Source organism: Seriola aureovittata, chromosome 17 (genome assembly GCF_021018895.1).
Source record: "Seriola aureovittata isolate HTS-2021-v1 ecotype China chromosome 17, ASM2101889v1, whole genome shotgun sequence".
NCBI lineage: Eukaryota > Metazoa > Chordata > Actinopteri > Carangiformes > Carangidae > Seriola > Seriola aureovittata.
In genome coordinates this window covers 23,565,444-23,587,974 of record NC_079380.1, presented here as the reverse complement: position 1 = coordinate 23,587,974, position 22,531 = coordinate 23,565,444, and the positions used below count along the sequence as shown (strand labels likewise).

The 22,531-nt window shown below is 44.2% G+C and overlaps 1 protein-coding gene across 1 annotated transcript in view; it reads right to left on the bottom strand.

Moving 5' to 3' along the window:
- Positions 1 to 762: 762 nt before the first annotated feature.
- The window catches only part of pvalb6 (parvalbumin 6), a 36,320-nt gene continuing 14,551 nt past the window's right edge, over positions 763 to 22,531 (bottom strand). The window contains exons 2-5 of the mRNA XM_056402599.1: positions 4,016 to 4,081; positions 2,622 to 2,754; positions 2,419 to 2,528; positions 763 to 1,406 (exon numbers count right to left, since the gene is read on the bottom strand). Coding sequence (XP_056258574.1) covers positions 1,381 to 1,406; positions 2,419 to 2,528; positions 2,622 to 2,754; positions 4,016 to 4,076 — 330 coding nt within the window. The 5' untranslated portion in view covers positions 4,077 to 4,081 and the 3' untranslated portion in view covers positions 763 to 1,380. The remainder of the gene's footprint in view (positions 1,407 to 2,418; positions 2,529 to 2,621; positions 2,755 to 4,015; positions 4,082 to 22,531) is intronic.

Genomic DNA, 22,531 nt, shown 5'->3' with positions numbered 1-22,531 from the left:
ACCGTCTTTATTGAAATGACTTTTTCTACTGCAGCAGCGTTTCCCATGAATCCCCTCCCTCCATCGTCCTCCTGATGACTCACTCTGACCTTCACAGTCTGCCGGGACGAGCACTTTGCTTTTCACCAGCTTCAGCGAACTCCACGGCTCTGGTTCCCGTCTCCGGAGCGAGAGACTCCGAAGCTTCAGATCTGTGTTTATTTGCTCAGGCGGTAAAGTGGCCCGCTAAAGAAGATCAGGATTCCCTGGTTGCCTGTTTGCGTCCTCCGCTGGGGATATTTAACCCAAATTGAACCTCAGTGTGAATCCAATTCTGCTAATGGCTCCACAGCGTGGTTCTGTTAAACTAGCACTGGGGGGGGGGGGGGGGGGGGGGGGGGGGGGGGGGGGGGGCGAGCGAGCGAACGTGGCCTCCTTCTTTCCTTCTCTCCCTCAGTGAAGTTAGATTCATAATGTGACGTGGACCGGAGCGAGCGCTGGCGGGAGGAGATCTCCAACCACACAGTTTGTTTTTTGTTTTGTTTGCAGCCAGTCCTAATGAATAATTTTGACATTCTTAAAAGACAAAAAAACCTTTTTAAATTTGGACCCCTTCATGCATTATTAGGCCGCTGTGGAGATTCGCTTCAGTCGCTGTGCTTGATGAGAGCAGGAGTGACGGCGAAGTAGAAAAAAGGAAGGAAGGAAGAAGGAAAGGAGGATGAGCCGGACTGAAAGTGTGGAGTCAGATCAAAGGAAGGAATTAACACACAAGTCAGTGAGTCAGTGTTCTCCAGGCTTTGTTTTCTTCATTTTATTTTTATTCTTTCACAGCTTGACCTCTTTCTTCTTTTGGTATGTTTTACAACAGCTCATTACCAGAGGAGAAAGGGATGGATGGAGGATGAGTAGATAGATGTGTGGGAGGGGAAAGAAGGGAGCGAATGCAGGAAGAGGAAAGGTGCCTGAGGTGAAATCGACGGAGAGGAGAGAAAAAACAGGAAAAAGAAAGAGGGAAAGTGACAGAAAAGTGTTGACTAAGAAAAACGAAGAGAAAAGGAAATGAGAGTCTTTCTCTTAAAATCTCTGTTTTCTGTAAATATCTACTTTAAGCTTTAAAATGTGAAGTTTATTCCTGCAGGTGAGTTTTATTTCTACACATCAACGGAAACAAGAAACAGTTTGTATAAAAAGGATAAAATAAATAGGATAGCTTGTGGGGGAGGGGAGGGGGGGGGGGGGGTCAGCTGCAGTGTAGTGGGCCGGGAGTCAGGGTGGAGGTGCTGGGGGAGCGGGAGAAAAAGTGGGCTCAGCGTGGGAGGGGGGGGGGTGTCAGGATGAGGCGGTGGCGAGGAGGTGAATCTCGGAGCGCTAGTCGGTCACACGAGGTGATTTGATGATTTATTCTTTCACCAGGGCGGCAAATTCTGCAAGAGAAGAAGAGAAGACGAATCGTTGTCAAACCGTTGGGAGTTATTTTCTCTCCACATCCATCACAGATAAAATTCATTCAGCTTCAGCAGTCACAAACGCTGCGTCGCCGCAGTCTGAAGCGTTGGCTGTGTAAAGTGACCAGACGGTGCGACGGTGTGAACGTTAGTGAGCAGGAAACTGAGGGAGAAGTTTCAGCTGCATTTTTCTAAAAAACCCAAAAGAGGATCTTTCATTTTTCTTTCTTTATCTCACTTTTTTTTTTCCATCCACCAGATATTTTTTTTCTGTTTCATCTTTTCCTGTTGGGCCTTTAACTGCATTAAAAACGTTGCAGTTAATAAGAAGAGACTGAACATTATCTGTTTTTAAAGATCTTCATTTTTTCATTTGCTTTAACTTGACTCTGGACTGTCAACACTCGACTCAAACCTGCAGACGCACAAGGTGAAAACATGACGCCGAGCTGCTGCCCCCCCCCCCCCGTGTGACGGGGGTAATAACTGTTCATTTAGTAGCTTATGCTTCTAAAGTAGAGAGCAGCTGCTGTTATGTTTACCTGCTGATTCTGACCCTGATGTGAGATCTGAGCTTCAATAATTTACGTACGGTCCCTTAATTAGCTCGAGTCGCACGAACCAGGTGTTGCCTTTGTGTCTTTCCTTCCTACGAGCGAGAGTCTTGAGTAACTTCAAACGTCAGACAACACAGACTTTGTGGCAAATTAATTTGTGCAGATGAAGCCAATTAACTGAGAACCGAGACGCCCGAAGCTTCTTCTGGTCCTGACCCAGATCGACTGTGGAGGATCTCATGTCCAACGCTCGCTGATCCAAGTTCAGTCTTAAGAAGTGAGCAATAACTAAACGTGTCACACACTGAAAACAGTCTGTGTGTGTGTGTGTGTGTTTGTGTGTGTGTGTGTGTGTGTGTCTCTTTCTGTGTGCTCTGTGTTTGACCTTGACCTCGCGACACGCCCCACTAATGGAATTTGATGTCGGTGTTTACCATCGACTCCGATCTTGCCGTCTCCGTCCTTGTCGGCTGCTCTTAAAAAAGCTTTGGTTTCTTTGTCCGTCAGGTCCCTGCCGTCTTTGGCAAAACCCTTCAGCACGAATCTGCTCGGACACAGAGAAGCAGGAGGTGATCATCTTTCTTTTTTTGGTTTTTAGCAGTTTGAGTTTATGTGTGGTGTCGTGTGTCGGTCTCACTTGAGCTCCTCCTCCTCTATGAAGCCGCTGTTGTCGGCGTCCAGCACCGTGAAGACCTTCTTCACATCATCACAAGACTTGGCCTTCAGACCCACCATCTCAAAAAACTTCTTATGGTCAAAGGAGTCAGCAACTGCTCACACACACACACACACACACACACACACAATAATACATTAATACAAGCCAGCGGAGGCGTGAAACGAGAGTTGCCTGTTCTGTGTTGATGAGGCCCAAAGGCCAAAAACTAATTGTAAGAAAGCAGCTTTGTAATAAAACGGTGTTACAGTTATAGATCGAGAACATGTGTTTGCCAGAGGAACCATCAGTTCTAGGTCATTGAGCTCTAACTGCCTCGGCTGTCCGGCTACACCGAGCACGTCCACCAGAGGTACGAACATACGTGAAGGAAATTATGAGACAAAGTCGTTAATATCAGTTTTTATCTCAACAGTCAAAGAGTTGTTTCACACTCTCCTCTGTCTGCAGAAGCAGAGATTCAATGTTCAATCGGCGTGAAGCTCTTACATCAGCTGTGTGTGAAAACATCTGCTTCTGTGATAGAAATTAAAAGGACAAACGTGTGTCGCAGGCTGCAGCTGGACGCAAGAGAGGAAACAGGAGACGCAATCTACAGCTCAGATCGTTCTGGATTAAATAAGTCGCAATAACAACAACGATAAACTTTATTTCTATCGCACTTTTTCTAAACACAGTTACAGTGCGCTTTACAATTAAAAATATTACAAAATTTAAGCTAAAAAATCTATAAATTAATGAATAATTTACTAAAAAAGCTATTTTTGAATCGATGAGAGTTGATCAGAAAGTGTGAAAATCAGTTTCCAGATTTCTGGCCGACAGAAACGTCCTGATCTCTGTGTGTGAATGTAGAAAACGGGGTCGAGCCGCTGATTTAAGGCGTTCGTAGTAACGTAGTAATAGTCACGCTTCAGTGTGAGACGCCCTCTAGTGGCGGCAGCGATCATCATGTGGGGGGGCAAAGGAGGACGATTGGTGACGTTGCTATGGCGGCGACAAAGCTTATTTTCATCCATGACCTTTCAGCAGCCTTGACTGTGTGTTCATTACTGTAACCATGACGACAAAGGCCCTCTAACTTTAAGGAAGCACCAAACCATGATCTTTTTTCCTTTTGTGCTTAAATTTAACCAAATCTTGTTTAACTTCCTGTTTATTATTGTAGTCATGACGACATCAGGCCGCTACCACCTGTACGTTTTTTTTTAAGTGGTTTGTTCCAAATTTGCAACCGTTTTCGTTCACGCCTCTGACTAGCTTCCTCGCCATAGCAACAGCCACTGATGCTCATAGCGACTCTGAGTTTCGGCGCTGCCTGAGAACCTCTGATTTATCTGTGGCGAGTGTTTTACCTGCAAATGCATCTAAAGCTTTTTTGATGTCATCAGCGTTGAGGATGCTGCTCATTGCCATCTTGGCTGTTGGAGAAAAGAGATGGGGGGGGGGGGGGGAGGACAGAGAGGGGACAAGGTTAAAAACAAGGTCGCTGGAGAGCAGAGCGACAACTCGGGAGACATTCTCGTATTACACCGGTGACACTCCAGAAATGGAGCAGGAAACCGGGACATGTGAGAAGGAGGTGGTGGACGACAGGATGAGTTAGTGACAGTGGAAGAGGAGTGACAAAGGGAGAGAGAGGGGAAGGAGGTGGAGAAAGAGGAAGACATCGCAGCAGGACGGCGCTGAAAGAAGAAGAGATTTTATTGGTGGTATTATGGGACGTCGGGTCAGAAAGGAAAGGAAACCAGCGTGGTGTCAATATCAGTGTTTTCCATTTCAGGTGTGATGTCATTGAGCTGTGACAGATGAAGGCAGGGCGTGGGGCCAGAGGCCGAGCGAAGGGGGGGGGGGGTTAACGGGCCGTCTGGGTGTTCTGCTGTGTCTGAAAATACCTCAGGAGAATTCAGTTTGTCGGCCCGGTGCGAAGGGAGAAGCGTCTTGTACCTCGCTCTGTGAAAGGCGAGCCCGGCACTTTCGCAGCGCCTCGGCTGTTTTACTCCCGAACCCGATCGCTTGCTTATGAGGTTGTCACCTTCCCCTGACTTTGACTGATGCCCTCCTCTCCTCTGCCGCTGTTTCAAACACACACATTGTGCAGCGGCGTGAACGTGGAGCGGAGGCGGCGGCAGCAGCAGCTGCCTCCTGCACACAGAGCTGGGGATGGGAGGATGTGGTGCTCTGATTTCCCTCCGCTCATCGTGGTGCCAGACATTAATAGAGAATTACTCTGGACAGACACATTCACACAAACCTGAACGGACGCTCACACCTCCCACTAACCCTAACTAGAAAGTAAAACTGTCCACAGATCAGTTAATAACTAAGTGTAAGTTGAAGGGGGGGGATCTGCATCTGAGAGTTACTGAGATATTTGCGTGTGGAACAACGTCAGCTGGGATCCTCTGAACGAAGATGCTCTATAAGGTCAGTTTATTAGAGATCTCCGACACTAATTAAAACAGCTTGTGTTTGTCTGTATAACACTATATAACAAATGTTTTTTATTATTTTATTGTATTTTCACAGTGAGCCGGTGGACGCCTCCACACATTAAAAAAGTCGTTCTAACCTGGAGCGCGACGTTGATGCGACGCAGGGAGAAAGAGAAATGCTCGCTAGAAAAGGTCAAAGTAATGACACTGCATCACCGTCATCATCGCTGTTGTTGGAGAAAAACGCTGAGCTGGCCGTGACCATCGCTCTGTCCTTCTCGCTGCTGGAAATACAGTCTGAGCTGCCGCGCACACCTCCACCCGCACAGTCACTCACGCTTCACTGCTTTGCTGCATCACGCCTCGAAGACGCTGTAGCTCTCCTGACATCATCTCTCCCTCATCGTCTGCCGCACTTTCTTTTTACTTGGCTGCATGTAAAGGTAATATCTTTAAAAGAATCATCAGATCTGATAATGAGAAAGATCATATCGTATATGTTCGATAAAGAAGACACATACGTCCATGAGTATCAAAATAAAAGCACTCAACCAGATCTATAAGTGATGCATAAATAAACCACTCCCAGAGAAATGCAGTGTTAAGCGCAGGTACGAGCTGTGTGTTATCTACTTCACTAACACACCTCTGCACACACAGATCAATACTGTTTAACTGGTGTGTGGCCAACACGGCCGATCTTTTATCATTTAGAAAAAGCGCAACCTCCTCCTCTGACCTTTCGCCCCGAAGAGGGAAAAGAGAAACAATTCAGCGTGAAATGAGGAGGATGAGATTGATTCACGGAGGTATATCTCAGTCAGTGCGCTGCGGAGTGGAGCTGCATGAAGTCGGCCGCATGGATTTATTTAGAGGAAAACCATAAAGAGCAGTAACTGATCTGACATCAGTCTCTGGTGTCAGTGAACCGTCTGTGACGCTGTTCTGTTTGTGTCAAACGCTTGAATGCGTTTACAGCCTCAGACCGTCGCACGGCTTCATTAAAGTCCAGTTAAAGGTTTAACGTTTCAGAAACACCTTGTTTTCCTCAGATGAGACGACACGACAACAACATGACATGTCGGATACGTGAGATATTTTCTCAGCACGAAAGTTGAACTAATCCTGTAAACGTGTGTCTCCTGACACCGACACGGTCGCGAGCTCGCCTTCAGGACCCGTGGGCGAGCTGAGCCTCGGCAAGAGGATCAACTCGGAGTAATTACGCAATTATTACATGAGAAATAAGATGATTTAATGAGTCCTTCCAGAAATGGAGGTCGTACACTTCCATTCCTGAGTGAAAATGAGCTGTGGGACGCCACATATTCATTTAGCAGAACAGGAGCGTGTCGTCTGACTGTGACATAATTTAACAACGTAAAGGGACGATGAAGCAAATCTCAACATATCAACAGAGAATAATAAAGAAATATCTATAAAATCAAAACATTTTTTGATCAGCTGATAACATGGTCGAGTCAGTAATTCTCTGGAGTGAAGCCGCAGAGTTTTCATTGTGTTTTCTTATTAGTGTTGAACTCTTTTTATTTATCCACGGAAAACAAAACCCTGCAGATCCACACAACTCAAACCTTCATCATCTGAACATCATGTTCAGGCTTTAAGATTACAACCAATCATGTTCTTTAACTTTCAAAGCAACAATCATTTTGTGGGAGTTTTTCTTTTTCCCTTTTTAAATTCCCGTCTTGAGTTTCAGTAGTTGTGATATGAGCATCAGTCAGATTCCACCAAGGTTATCTGCTGCTGCTGCTGCTGCTTATAGCCATCGCCTATAACCACTATCTTTGCTGGATCAAGTGTTTTGCCCTGAATGTCCTTGATTTTTTTTCTCTTACTCTTCACTGCACTGATTTCTACAGTGTTGGAGAAGCTCCCTGAGCCGTGCGCTTTAGACTCACAAGAAATCCACAGTTTCACGAGTCAGGCCGAACGAGGCAACGAAACAACGAGAAACTCACACCGACATAAACTCTCTTCAATACGGACAAACTGCTAATGTGTGATCTCGTTACTGGGTGACTTTATGCGCCTCTGTTTATCAGATACGCAGCTGATCAGCTGTTTTCTTTATAAATGTCAGTGACTTTACACTGAAGGTCGCAGGGAGACTGAAACAAGGATCATTTTAAAGCTGCTGAACAAAGACACAACCCAGATATGTAGAGAACAGAAAGATAAAGAAAACAAAATGTGACATGAAAATGGAGTGTGAAAGGTTTCTGGAGGAAATGATGATGTTTGTCGTCCGACATGAGGCCGACCTTTGTGAAACTGGGGTTTCCTTGGTGGGAAGTCCCGGCCCCTGATGGCAGGTCTAGGTGTGGGAAACCTAACCGTGCTGCATGACCGCCAACTCCCCCGGTCTACTGTAACAGCTGCGTGAGTGTGTGAATATGTGTGTGTGTGTGTGTGCAAGCGTTTATATGAGGTACAAAAGGTGCCAGGTGGGCTGGGGTGAAGAGGTGGAGGGCTTAAAGAAGAATGTACTTGCATTACAGGAAACCCGAGCCCCTTGTGCTCGTTTGATGTGTGTATGTTGGAAAATGTGTGTAGACGCACAGAGATCGTGCGGTGAACCACACCAACAGGCCCGGTGCTGCACTCAGCTGTAACCAGCATCAAACAATCAACATTTGATGCTGTTTGAAGTTTAAACCGAGTTGTAAAGCCGTGTTGGGTTTTAATGAGTGAATGAGAAGTTTATTTTTCTGTGACTTTCCATACTTAGACTGCGCTGCTGCCGTAAATATATCATTATTATTATTATTATTATTATTACATATTTTAGAGATATTAAAGAAATTCATGTTGTTTTTCCTCATAATAAATAATAGATTCACTCACTGTGTTATGTGCTGGTTTGAGTGGATAATATTAAAAAACTGGAGTGATTCTGAGAGAGTCTGACGTGGTGTATTTAGAGAATCTACTGTGTAAGAGTGTTGTTGTCACAGTAGCTGTGAACACTATAAACCTCTGTAACAGGCCGTTCTGAAGAGGCCCCAGAGATTTCCCTCTTCCTTAAAAAGCTTTCTGTCTGAACGGCCAACGATCTGTGCAGTTGATTTTCTAATAAGCTTGATGGTTGAATCTGTCCGGTGTGCATTAAGTTGTGTCTGCTGATTTCATGGAGCCTCTTACAGGGAGAAAAAAATACAGCGACGTGCATCCAGAAACAAAAAGCAAATTCACACGTTCGCACACAAACACACGGCGAGGAAAGAATGAATTAGATAAGAGCGGTGCAGAGGCCCGGGGATCATGTGGCTGTTATCGCCACTGTCCACTGTCTAATCCTCTGGCAGGTACAGCACAGGATAGCTTAACCACAGTTACGGCTTGGCAACAATAGCCCTGCGTGTGTGTGTGTGTGTGTGTGTGTGTGTGTGTGTGTGTGTGTGTGTGTGTGTGTGTGTGTGTGTGTGTTCATAGCTGTACAGAATATAATTGTCTTTCTAAGTGAGTCAGCTAATGTGTTCTGTATTTGTCTTTTCAGCATTCACCGGCACGTCTCTTTCTTTATTTTAGTCACTTGGTTGTAAGCTAAATGCTAACATCAGCAAGCTAACATGCTCACAATAACAGTGCTAACATGCTAATGTTTAGCACGTATCATTTGTACCATCGTAGTTTGACGTGTTCTCATTTGTTAATTGGCACTGAAGCACAAAGCACGTCCACAGCTGCACTAGCAGATAAGAGAGTCAACATAACACCCAGCTGTGCTCTGAGTTAAATGGTAATATTATCACGCTTACATGTTCACAATGACGATGCTGAAATGCAGATTTTTAGTAGCTGTATACCGAGGTGAGCAGATTTCTGAAATGAAAACCGGGGACATTAAAATATCCAAAGTTTTTACCTATGAAATAAAAAAAGGGCGACAGTCTTGTTTTCATGTATTTTGACTAACTGTTGTACTGGGATAAACTATGGTGAAGGATGACTGATTTTAAAAAAAGACTCCCTACCTTTGAAGCTATCGCAAAATCCAATTGTCTATTCCTCGACTACTTATATTCCTTTAGTGCGTAAGTGTCCAAAATCAAAAGCGTCTCTCTACTTCTTCACTTTTTCCAACATAAAAACAATTTTTTCAAGTTCTGTCTGGGGGGCTTTTCGTATTTTCTTCGTTAGTTTACTGCCTGGTTATGAACTCCTAACCAATCAGTGAGCCAGCTAACCTTTTCTCTGCCTAGAGACAAAGAACAAAGGATAAAAAGATTTGGATTTTTGATGATGATACTAAGTTGCATCAGTTCATCCTGAAGGGGAACATGGATAACTTTTCCAAACGCTAATTCATCCAATAGTTGTCAAGACATTTCCCTACAAAACAAAAATGATCAACCTCCATGAGAGGAAACCAAACCAAAGTCAGGATTCATCCTCTTTCAGGTTATTCCATCCAGTTGTTGTTGAGATAAATCACAGTCAGTCATTAGAGCCACGTCCTGCCAGGGTCACACACTCCCATTTAACTGCAGGTACCTCCGAGATGCATATAATACATCACAAACTCTAATGGGACTTCAGACTCGCAATATATATTTACATAAAATATTACTAAACAAATTAAAGATGTAAATTCCATTTAATCTTTGAGTGTTAAAAGTCAAACATATTTTACTGCCACACACAAACAAAATATCACACACCCTCCTCATTAATTAACTGAGTCTGCATCCACTTAAGTGTCATTCTGTCTATAAATATTCACGGTACATAATGCATCTACTGTACGTGCACATGCAATATTTTTATAGCACTGATAACCACGGTATCTGTGCATTTTCAAGAGGAGCTTTGTCTTTTACTTGCATCAGCGTTTTTGAAGTTACCCTGGAGCATGGACGTGAGACTGTATTCAATTAGGTGTAATTAAAATTTGACCTTGAACGATATCACAAGTAAGCACTTCAATAAAATTACGCCCGTGCCTCTTATTTTGGCAGCAAAACCTCGGCTATCAGAAAGTAATTACCTTGTTGATATACTGTCGCTGTATCTAAATCTAATCTCACTCTACAGAGGAGCCTGTAAAAGAAGGTGACTTCAATTTCTCTCTATTTCATCTATCACTGCGTTTGATTACAAAGATAACGGCAGAATTCCTGTGATGTCAATATCAATGATTCGCTCTCCACGTTTGTGTCCAGGTTGTGTTAAGCTGCTTCGCCATAAAACAAAAAGACAGTGTTTTACACCTCTAAAAAAAAAGCTTCTTTTCCTTTTCTTCTCACATTAATTTCTTCTTCTTACCTGGTTACCGGCTGACGGGTGTGGAGGTGGGACAGGGGCCAGATGGGTGCAAGAGGGGACGTCCAGTAGAAGATCAGAGGCTCTGCCCTTCCTGTTTTATACGTGGCCACTCCAACTATTTTAGGATGAAAAATGGACGCCCGGTTCAGCGCGGGGGCCAGTGATGTTCGGCCCGTCCGTATCGTTTTCCTGACTGCACTCATGCTAATCAAACATTACTATTAATAATCATAAATCTCCACCTCTCATTCCAGCCGTGACTTCTTTTCTTATGCTCACCCCCTTCCTCTCCCCTCCCCTCCCCTCCTGCAACCCCTCCCTCCTTCCTCCTTCCAGCCATTTGATTTCTCCACCTAATTTTCTCACACCTTCCACCCACGGGGCGTCGTTCTGTCCTCTAATCTCTCCTCTGATCTCTACCACCCCCCCCCCTCTCTCTGTCTCTCTCTATCCTATTTAACTTTTCATTTTCACCTTTATTTCTCATCTACTATTCCCTCCTTTAAGGCATTCTGCATCATCGGTGACAAGTTATAAGGCCCTGAGCTCCTCCATCTTTACCACTGGTGTTCTTTCACTTTTCTCTAATCTACCACATGGTGTTTACATGCTGGTAATCTAAAGCCTCCTTTGGCTAATTCTAGGTATAAAAATATCTTAGTTGTTGTTGCTACACCTGTCAGGCTCTCCATCACAGCTCATCATTCATGCTGATTAAAATGAGAACGCTGGCTACCTTAATCAGAGGTAGACAAAAGCAGACTTGTCATTTCTACTCTTAGATGAAATGACAACTGTCACTTATTATTATTATAGCTGTGGCCATCTAGCTAATTAAGCTAATGTTAGCCCAAAGAGTTGGTTGAAAATGCAATGAGACTTTTTGATGTTTCTAGATGAGGGAAAGGGTTTTGAATATGCACTTTAATGCTACATACTCTACATTATAATGTGCTAGAAACACCGAGGCTACGGCTGCTTTTCCCGTCAGCATCCGTTTGTCAGTGTATAGCTAACAAACTTTGTGTTTTAACACAGTATATTTTGTACTTTACTTTTATACCTCCCCGATATATGTTTTTGTTTGGCCTGTAACTGCACAGATTGATGTAACCTAGTCAGGTAATGATGTGCTCCTTGGCCTTAGCAGTAAAGCGTAGTAGCTACTGTATATTGTAAGCTAGTTAGTCGAGCATGCTAACCCTCGCAATGTATGTAAAAGCAGATAAACACATTGTTTAATCCATTTGTTACCGTTCTGCTCTGCTGTTTTTTAGATGTTGCACACCACTTATAACATGTGGGCAAAACCAAAGCTCCACATGCGTCACATGCTGCTAATGCTAATGGCTGCTAATGTAGGCTACGCTTTGCACGACCACCGTTTAGAGGTTACTCCAAGGTTACTTCCATTTGGATCATTTTTGTCCAAGGAGCTAAATTAAACAAAACGTTTGTGGCCGTCGTGACTTTGCAGAGAACAAACCCGTTGCTCCTTGTTGCAAACCCCAACATTAAAACACTTAGGCATTGGCAGGCTATACATCCTCCCCTGGGACAGTGCAGCACACCCTGCCCAGGAATCCTTCCAGAGGCTCACTTATAGAAGCGAAGTGATTATAGATCCCAGTAAACATCAGCTGTTTCCTCCAGTGTATCACTGAAGAACGTCTCGCACTGACCTTTAGGAAGCTTTTGGCTGGTCGAGGCTGATGCGAGATTTAAGGGCTACTGTCCGTATGTGAAAACCGTAAACAAGTTCTGTTGGGAGGGATGGATTCGTGTGTGCTTGCGTCTCTTCTGGTGCATGTGTTGTGGATGTTTGTGCGTGTTGGAGTGTGTTGGGTGGTGCGAGTGTGTGTGAGGCATTAAAATAGGGGCCGGTGTTCTCTGCTGGGGAACAACAGGTGTTATTATCTCGGTTACTGTCGAAGCGTTGTATTTATGGGACGGCTATCACTTTTATGACGGACATTTTATTGATGTTGGATGGTTTTTTTTCAGACAGAACCATTTTGAAAGTGGCAAAGATTTATTATCTTACCTCGACCATAAAAACAACAAAAGGTGTCATTTGTACAAAGGTGTAATTTAACTCTACTATTTATGGTCAATGTGTTTCCAGTATCTCCCAATATAGTAGTGTTCATTGAGGTGTTGGTGGAGTCAAATATCCTCCTTAAGGATTCACAGGAAATGATGCATTCAAGTGCCTCAGAATTATTACAGCTTGTCCTTATATCTCACTGTTTTACTGTCCACTCTCCTAACACCATGTCAGAGCTGTATTATGTTATTGTATTATGCGTTAGCATGCTAACACACGACCCCTTTAAACCGAGGCGTACAAGAGGTAATACTGCTGATGATATCTGACTTGACACTTGGATCTAAATGCTGTCGAACACCGGTGTAAACTGAGAGGACATCAAATTACATTTCACAATAATAACACAATTACATGTGAATAATGAATGTCACAACCTCTCAGGGAGGAGAACGTGGTGGATGGAGGAGCGTCTGAAGTGGAGACTGAAACAATCACATGGTGCTGTTCGGTTTGTCGTTCACATATATGAAATCATCGTAGAAATATGAAGCTTGCCTTTAACTCTCTGCCTCCCTTTCCCTCTGTCTCCTCCTGCGCTCTGCTTTGTATTCCCCTCTGCAAATCTGTACTGGGACATCACTCCCAGTCCAATTCAAAAACCCTCTCCTCAAAGTCCTAAATCTTCATGCCCTTTCTCTTTCATCTCTCCCTCAAACATCCTTATCTCACTTTAATGCAACCTTGTGTGTCTCCCCCTCCTACTATCTATTTGCACTTCTCTAAATTTATCACCTTCTCCGACCCCCCCCCCCCCCCCCCCCCCCACAGAGCAGCCGAAGGGTTTGCCTTGATCCCTATGATGTGCCCACGTTGTCTCTCGCAGGCCTGACAAGGGGCTCAGCAGGAGGACGGGAGGAAGGAGGGAACGAGAGGAGGTGGGTGATGGAGCAGTGACAAGCGATGCTGGGAGGGAGGTGTAGAGGCGCGTGATGAAAGAGCAGGAATTAAAAAGAGGAAATGATGAAGAACAGATTAAAAGAGGGATGTTGACAGAAGAAAAAGAGAAAAGTTAAGAGAGGGAGGGATGGGACCAGTGGAGTGGTAGAGGGCTGGATGTCAACAACGGATCTCACCAGAGAGGGTTGGTGTTTGACGGGGCGTAGACACACAGGTGGAGGGTGGGGATGAGAAAACAAAGGTAAGGCAGAGAGAGAGAGAGAGAGAGAGAGAGAGAGAAGGCCTGACGAGGTAAAACCACCAAAGGTTGCCACCGGAGACGAAATGAAAACCTTCTTCGACCCATGTTTTCCTCCTGTTCCCTTAGCAATGGTCACAGAGCATACTTAATAACCAACATTACATCACCTTAGTCAAGAAGCATCAGAATTTCAGTCCCAGTTGTCCCACTGCTTCACATTATCTCATTATCTGCACATCACTGTCATTAAAAACACGTGAAAACAAGAATGAGTTTTCTGAGACTGCTTCAAATGGCTGTGTGAGTCAGTTGAATACGTCAACTAGGGTTTACATACACTAGTTCACTTAAAGCGTAAAATATGAGTTGATTTTCCACTGGGGCAAAAGAAAAACCATCCTGAGGGGATCTCACTTCAGGTCCGATGATTTGTGGTCCAGAACAAACATGTCACTGCAATATTTTTTCATGATCTTCTTTTGAGATACGACACTAACTTCTTATCTTACTTCTTCCAGCGCAGGGTTTGAGTAAAACATGAGGCTACATCTCATCCTGCGACCTAGACCAAAGGGAAGTTATTCCTGGGACGATCGAAGAGGATAAGACGAGAGTACAAGGACGAATTCAAGGGAGGAGGAGGAGAGAAAGAAGGATCATAATGAGAGACGGCAGGAGGGAGAGATGCCTTTGAACCTGAGTCCAGGTAAATCCACATAATGCAGACATGTTATGAACCTGTTTCAAGGCAGCAGAGAGAGAGAGAGAGACGAAGACAGAAACACAAACACACACTGGCCATTTGTTGTTGTCACATTTAGATAACTATCCTCTCCCCCGTCTTCTGTCCTTTACCACTTAGACTTTACACTATTTCTATCTCCATCAACTTGTTTTTGACTCTTGCAGACTTTGGGATCTCTTGGCTGCGTTTGTCCTTTATTATCCAGGCGATTAATTTTCACGGACAAGGTGTCCTTCTTCACTCTATGAGCAGCTCAAACCTTTTTCCTACCCCTCATCTCGATGCACACTCCCACGAATCACCTTTCCGTGCTCATATTTATTGGTTTTATTATAGTAGCTATGACAAGCCAGTGTCATGCTATGCAGATGATACTCAACTCTACTTCTTTAGCACAGAGGGTCAGAACTACATCTGGATATTCCTGTTTGAAATGTCACATTTGTTTCCCACAACCTTGTTCTTACTTTATGAATATCTCTTTCACCACTGACAAAACCAGGTGAGGCTGTTGTTTGAGGGGCCTCGTGTTGCAGCTGAATATCCCCATGCACAACGTTCGTCCTTGCAAAATTACACATAGCTCGCTTAGAGCTTGCAACAATATTTGTTAAGGTCTTGAAACTATATTTTTTATCAATGCAGATTGGTCCCTGAATCATCCAATCGCTGTGGGCATACTAAAGAAAGCATGTCATCCATTACCACAGTTTATTTTATTTGCTTTGGAGCGACATTCAAGAGTTGAAATTTCAGTGAAGTGACGAGTTCGATAGACGTAGACGTGATAGAGGGAGAAAGACGCTAACTTCAGTGTAAGTGCATCACACAGGAAAAGGTGCTTCTGAAGCAAAAAGGTTTTGATGTGTGGACGTAAAGAATGTCACGGGTCATTTGGGGGATGTTTTAGTTCACCGATATTGATACGAGGGAGACGTCTTTATTATACTATCAACTCTATGCATTGTGTCAGACATCGCCAGGAACGTAAAATCCATAAACAATTATCGTGACACACATTTGTGAAAGAGATAGAGCAAGAGGAGAATAGAGCTGTTGTATGGCTTCATCTTTTTCTTCTTATATCACTGGGTCTCAGCATTTTTTTTTTTTTTTTCCATTTGCCTCTCTCACATTGAAAAGGTGCAGAGCGGAAAAAATGAGGAGACGGAGAACGGCGAAGGAAACATGAAAAGGCAGAGATGGATGAAAAAAGACAGAAGATGAGAATAAAAGAAAAATGGAAAAGATGCCATAGATAGATAGACAGACAGATGTGGGAGGGGTGGGGGGGGGGGTGTTGACAGCAAAATGAGAATGAGATGGGAGAGGAATCATTCCTGTTAATAGGAAATCCAATCCAATCTTGTCTGCTGTCTGTTTTTGTGTGTGTGTGTGTGTGTGTGTGTGTGTGTGTGTGTGTGTGTGTGTGTGTGTGTGTGTGTTTGCCTGATGCTCATGCTGCTTAATCATTCTTCTTTCTGTGTAAGTACCAAGGCATCTACACAAATCTTCCCTCTCTGTCTCTCTTATAATCAGATCCTGTAAAGATATGAGGCTCAACACATCAGGCGCATTTAGATGCAGGGGAGCACTCCTCGCTGCAGGGCCTGCAGATGTTGAACGCCACACACCTGGTGTCAAAAGATACCGAGAGACTTATAAGAAGGAAAGAATGATAGACCTGTCTGTACACACACAGAGGAAAGACGCCCTGACGGACAGAAGATGAGATGACGGAGGGCGAAAGAGTCCAAAGGCTGCTCAGAGGAAAAGAGGATTTGTTGGATGTGATTTAGGAAAGGAAGAAGCTCTGTGTGTCCGTCACTCATCTCTCAGGTTAGTCTTGGATCTCTTCAAGCCGTCAGGTGTTTGGCTTGTTGTTGGTCATCAGAGCTGCCTTCATCACCTTCATCTTTATGTCATCATCAATGGGCCGATAAAGTTGCCCCGCCTGTGAAGCTTCTCATTAAATGAATCACCAATGTGTAAGTGTGGAACGTATGAGGAGACACGACCATCAGCGTGTCCACACACAAAGCGTGTCAGCTGTTCTTCAATAGTCTGTCTGATGTGTATCTGACAGGACACGTGTGCTCCTCCTGCTGCATAACGGCTCACCGCTATAATTGCGCTACACGCCCGTAATTGCGACTCTCCGAGTCTATTTTCCTGCATTTTACGCTCATAAGTCACACACATAAATTATGTGTTTGGCTCTGACGGATTCAGAAACTAAGGGTGACCGAGAGCTCAAATCAGGCATCCTGTTTTCCTGGATGAATGCTGCTGATTCGCACCTTCTGTGCAGACGCGGCGTCAGAGCAGCAGCAGCTACAAGCTAAAGTCGTGCTAACATGCTCACAATAATAATGCTATCATAGCGATGTTTAGTGCGTACGTTTACCACGTTCACCATCTTGGTAGGACGAGAGGTGATGCTAACATGCTAACATTTGCTAATTAGCACTAAAGGCGACGTACGGCTGAGGCTGATGGTAACGTCTTTTATTTTTGATGATCCTATGATCAGAAGTTATTACAGTCTCACTGGGGTTCGTCCTCTGGGAACCACCAACGTGTGAACAGATTTTCATGCCAATTCGTGTAATATTTGTGACGATATTTCGGCCTGAAGCAACAGACTGAGAGTTTAGTTCATTCCTGTCTGGAGAGGTATTGTGTGGCCGTGCGGCTTTAGAGCTCACCGCCTCTTCATTCTGGCATCTTAACCTCTGGACTGATTTAGCACCCGGCAGATGTAACTTAGATGTGACTAAGTTTAGTCTGATACGTGTGGTTAAGATTCAATTAGTCGGCTGCTCTCATATCACCAAATAATTGTTGTTGGACAAGTGTGGCAAACATCTAATTGTATCCCGCAGGGTTTCCTGAGCCAACTGCCTCTATCGCCCGACGTTTCTCTGCCGTGTCGCGGCTCCTACACGTGTTTTATCCAGACAGAAACATGAAACACACACATGCACACGCCCAAGACAAACCTAAGAATAATGGACATATACGTATAGACGAACACACACACACACACACACACACACACCAGGAATGCAGGGCAGAGCTACAGTGTGTGAAGTGCAGGGTCTGGATGAGGGATGTGGGGCGATTGTGTGATTCACACAGTATCTGGTGCCGGGACTTGGCCGGCAGAATGGTGTGAACCCGGGCAACAGGTGTCGGCGAAGAGCTGAGAGTGACTTCAGAAGCAAAATGAGTTCCAGCGCTCAGATATGAGAGCGAGCGAGTATTCAGAGAGAGAGAGAGAGAGAGAGAAAACTTTAGATGAAAGCTTAGACAGTTTTCAACAGGCTGGTTCCTCGTTCAGCAACATGAACAGTTAGAGAGTCAGACGGGACGTAAAACTTTTAGAGAAAAAATAGTTTGGAAATATATGGAGATATAAGGACATAACTGAAGTAAGAAAATAAAGAGAGATTATAAGTAAATAAAGGTCTAGAGAAAGTGTTTGTGGTCACTGGCGTCTCTAGAGGACGGACATGGAGTGACAGGCGACCTAATCTCACAGCTCACTAAAGTTCACACGGAGCAATTCATTTAAATTAGGTGAAGTTATTTAAAGGAGATTTATTTTCTAGTGGGAGGGAATGAAAAATGCAGATAAGATTTGAAAGCTGGTAGAAGTGAAGGCGTCAGACGTTAGACTTTCACCGTGATAATTATTATATGAATGAATTAATATATTAACATTTTAGTCATACTAATAACTAAGTAATTTAAAGCTCATTTCAATCTATTTAACAAGTGTGAGAACTGACTCCACAAAGCACGCTTATATTCATATTATAACACATGACTAGACTGAAAATTTCTTTTTTTTTATATAACAATTCAGATCTTATAGTTAAATAAATTGAGGGTATTCCTTGTATTAAATGGCTGCCCTGTGCGGTAGAGTGGACTGTTTATTTTCTGAAGAAATGAATAAGGAAATCGCTGTACACACACACATGTGGGCATGCAAATTCACCTACACAAATTTGCCAATATATACATGTAAATATGCACGTATACAGTAGCTCCTGTATACAGACATGCACACGCATGTTGTAAAAATAAACAAAGACGTGTTTGACCTTGAAGATTAATGTGAACAGGAGGGAGTGTGTTTGCTGTGGTACGTGCGGCGCGTGCGCGTCGTAAAGTCTATCGAATTCCAACAAATCACTAGTGTCAGGCAATAAAAAAGAGAAAATATTTGAGGATTATTCTACCCTTAAATCCTCTCAAGCTTGAATTACATCAGTGCCACATGGCCACATCTGCACGTTACGATAATAACCAACACAGACGGCCTGGCGTTCATGTGTTCCTTTTTTAATCCAAGGGCGAACTGGTGTCACCAGACTCTTAAATCCCTCACATTATATAAACATTAGGACGATATCAGGGCCGGCGTTCATTGAAGAAAGCTGCACCTGTTCTGCACATTCTCATTCTGCAGATGTCTGGCTTTATTTGCTCTTTATGGACAGTATAAGTTCAAGAGTCGCACCTAAGTGAACGGTCCATTAACACACATTATGCTAACCGGCTAACAGTTTGCTGTGCACTGAAAGCAAAGCCGCATTGCAGCTGAAATCTAATTTGAGTCAAGGACTGGCTCGGGTGAAGGATTCCTCTGGACAACAGTCTGCCAGTCTGCCAGGCACAAGGAGGGAGCATTATCATTATATCCATTAATCAATGAAACGCTAAATTGGAGGCATTAGTGTACATTAAATGAGAGTAGTGTATGTGTATGTGTGTCTTCAGTTTATTTCTGAGCTCATTTATCTGTGGCGCTAATGTGTGTGCACTTGGGAACGTACTTTGACACCTTAATGTTTGATGTAGCTCAACGGCTGCAACTAAATTTAGCGAGTTAGCTTCTGTTAGCTGGAGCAAAAACAAAACGAAAGTAAGAGGGTATGCAGTAAATAAACAAAATAAAGTGCAGTTGCAGTTACTTTATTTAGCTTAGCAAGGCAGCACATCCTACCTGCCACCATTAGCATTGTTAGCTAGCTGGTTAACTCAGTGTTAGCTCTGAGAAATTTTGATTTGATGTTTTTGAGAAACGCATCTTTGTGAGTCGTAAAACAAACAAACAAACAAATAAAAAACTTCTCTGAGGTTGCTCTAACCAGCATGCGTTAGCTAACATCGCTAACACTGGGTGTTAGCTTACCCTCATTGATATGACACCCTTATGAATACAAGCGTTATTGCAGGACTGTTGTATAGGGCTGCATTACTTTTAGCCAGGTGTTGTTCCTAATAAACTGGCAGCTGTGTGCATGTGTGTATTCATGTGCTGTAGGGAGGGATGGAGGTCACGTCCGACACCAGAGAGACACTACAATTAAGTCAAGTTAATGCACCGGCATCTCGTGTGCATCGATCCACCCCCTGCTAATATCCCGCAGCGTCAGACTCGTTAGGCTTATTAAGCGCACACCTACAAACCGCACTGTGATCTGATTAGATAAAAGCACATTCATTCAACCTGCACTTTGAGCCGTCGGCCATCATTGCGCTCAGCAGCTTTAGACAGTAAAGGTGGTTTAATGAAGTAACCCCCCCCCCCCCCCCCTCTGCTGTCCAGAAAAGCAAAGTCCTCTTATCTAATTGTAACGAGAAAATGTCACACCATGTTTAATTCTATGCCCTGCAAAAAGAGAAATTGGTTTCATTTTAATTCCTGGATTAAAATGAGTTCAGCCACGACTGGCTGAGGTGCGTTTTCTAGAGGAGATAGTGCAGAGTGAGTGTTATAATTGAGCAGTTTGGGTGAGGTGTTGCCAAGCCTTTGTACAAACTCTGCATCATTCATGATTTCTCAGGGAAACAGGCGTAATAAATCCTTCCACGAGTGGCTTCCTCTCACTGTTCCTGCTGCAGCAGCACATCAAAGACTTGATTATAGAACAACGCAGACGGAGACTCACCTGTGTCCTCCCAGATTATTACAATATTAGTCTGCAATTATGATAAGGACAAACATTAACTCAATGCTAAAGTTATATAAGCAGTGGTGGTGGAGAGCGTGCAGCCATGCAAAGCGGTTGGTGTAGATGTTATCAATGTTATACAGCTGATGGAAAGTTTAAGAAGTCCTATGGTGTAAATTGGCCAACGGGCATTTTAAATATGTTTCGATTGAAGTATGATTATTTAGCTAATTTAATTTTATCGAAGAGAAGAGAAGAGTTGTGTTAGGAAACTGTTTTGTCAGAGCTCCTCTGTGGAGAGAAAGAAGCAGCAGCGTCTTACAGCCTCAGGATTCAATTTCATCTTCAGTTTCTCTTCTCATGCTTTCATGCACAGCTTGCTTTGGATCAAACGGCCTCCTCCAAATGTGACTGTCGGCCCGTGGCTCGCCCTTCGGCCTAGTTCACGCTCGCTCACTCCTCAGTGCCATCCGCGTCCTCTTCTTCTCACATCCAGTTCATGACTCATGAGTTATTATCCCCCCCACGTTAACCTCTCTGACCCCCCGACCTGTTATATCGCGATCACACAAAGCCGACGCACACGAGTATAATAAATGCAGCGCGGCCGTCAAGTGGCTGCTACAGTCTTCATGTGCATTAACTCAACGGCTTCCATCAGCCTTGGAGAAGCGTTATATAATGTATGTTATATATGTTGGAGTTTGTGCATGCATGTATATATGATCATGTGCCTCAGTGGGATTTGTTCGTGCTCCGGTTGTGTGTGCTCATCTTTAGCGTGTAGGCTGAACACTGCACATAATCACTGCTGGTATCTATTATGGTTTAAGCCTCGAGTGCAACAATAATGTAGGAGTGAACATTGTTCAATCATCACAACTCAATCCTTTCCCCAACCGTCAAGCTTTATAGAGCAAGTGTGTGTGTGTGTGTGTGTGGGTGTGTGTGTGTGTGTGTGTGTGTGTGTGTGTGTGTGTGTGTGTGGGTGGGTGGGTAAGAGAGAAAGATTGAAAGAAAGACTGCGATCACTAACTCACAGAGCTTGGGAGGATGAATAACGATCAGGACTTTGACCTTTTTTGTTACCACCTGAAGGGTAGCTGCTGCACCCAAGGGAGTCGGTGCTCAGCGGTCTGCATCGAAACGTTATGAGTGCGTCCACACAGCTTTGTGTGTGTGTGTGTGTGTGTGTGTGTGTGTAGGAGAAGCACACAGGGCTGCAGGATACATAATACTTCCTTATGTACAGCACTCCTGAGATTCTTCGCTTCTGTCATCTTGCAGAACAAAAACAGATTAAGCGACTGCAGATCCGATAAGATGATAAGTGGGAGAGAGAGAGAGAGAGAGAGAGAGAGAGAGAGAGAGAGGGCGGGAAACAAAGGGAGAGAATGACAGAAAGAGAAGGAGAGAGGTGTGGTTGAGTAAGCGTGATCTCCTCTGATCCCCTCGTCCCCTCACTAGGATTTGGTTTATCATTCATTCAATAGCTGTTTGCCCATTTTCCCGCTCACGACATTAAAAGAAGTTGCCAGGAGTTATATATACACACACACACACACACACACTTTTTTGTTTTTGTTTTTGTTTTGTTCATCCTTTCTCAAATCACATCACACACACACACGCGGAGGAGATTTTGGTTGTAGTATTCCTCGGTCCGGTGATAGAAGCTCCGGACGTGGAATCAGAGGTGACAGATGAGGCAGGTGAGGGGAGGCGGGGGAGGCAGAGGGAGACAAGGAGACAGACAGGGGGAGTAATTAGGAGAGGCATGTGATGCTGGAGGGGGAGGGGGGGGGGGGTGCGGGATGGAGACGGTGTAGATGAGACGGAGAGCAGAGAGTGAAGTGGAAAGGTTGGGGGCGAAGGAGAAAGGATAGCAGGGTCGAGCCCCCCCCCCCCCCCCCCCCCCACTGATGACAGTGATTCAGCTCTGATGAGAGAACGACTGTTCATGGCTCTGACATTATCGTTCACTCCTCTTTTCTAATCCCGAGAAGCCTGCCCTCCTTCTCATTTAGGTCACAGGCTAAAGACGGAAAACTTCTTCTTACCAAAGCAAAATCATCTTCCAGCTCGTCACCAATTAAGTGTCTTCAAGAGGATTTCCAAAGGGATTCTGAATGTTTTCTGAGCTACAGAAGATCCTGTCCTCTTTATCTCATCAGGTTCTTCT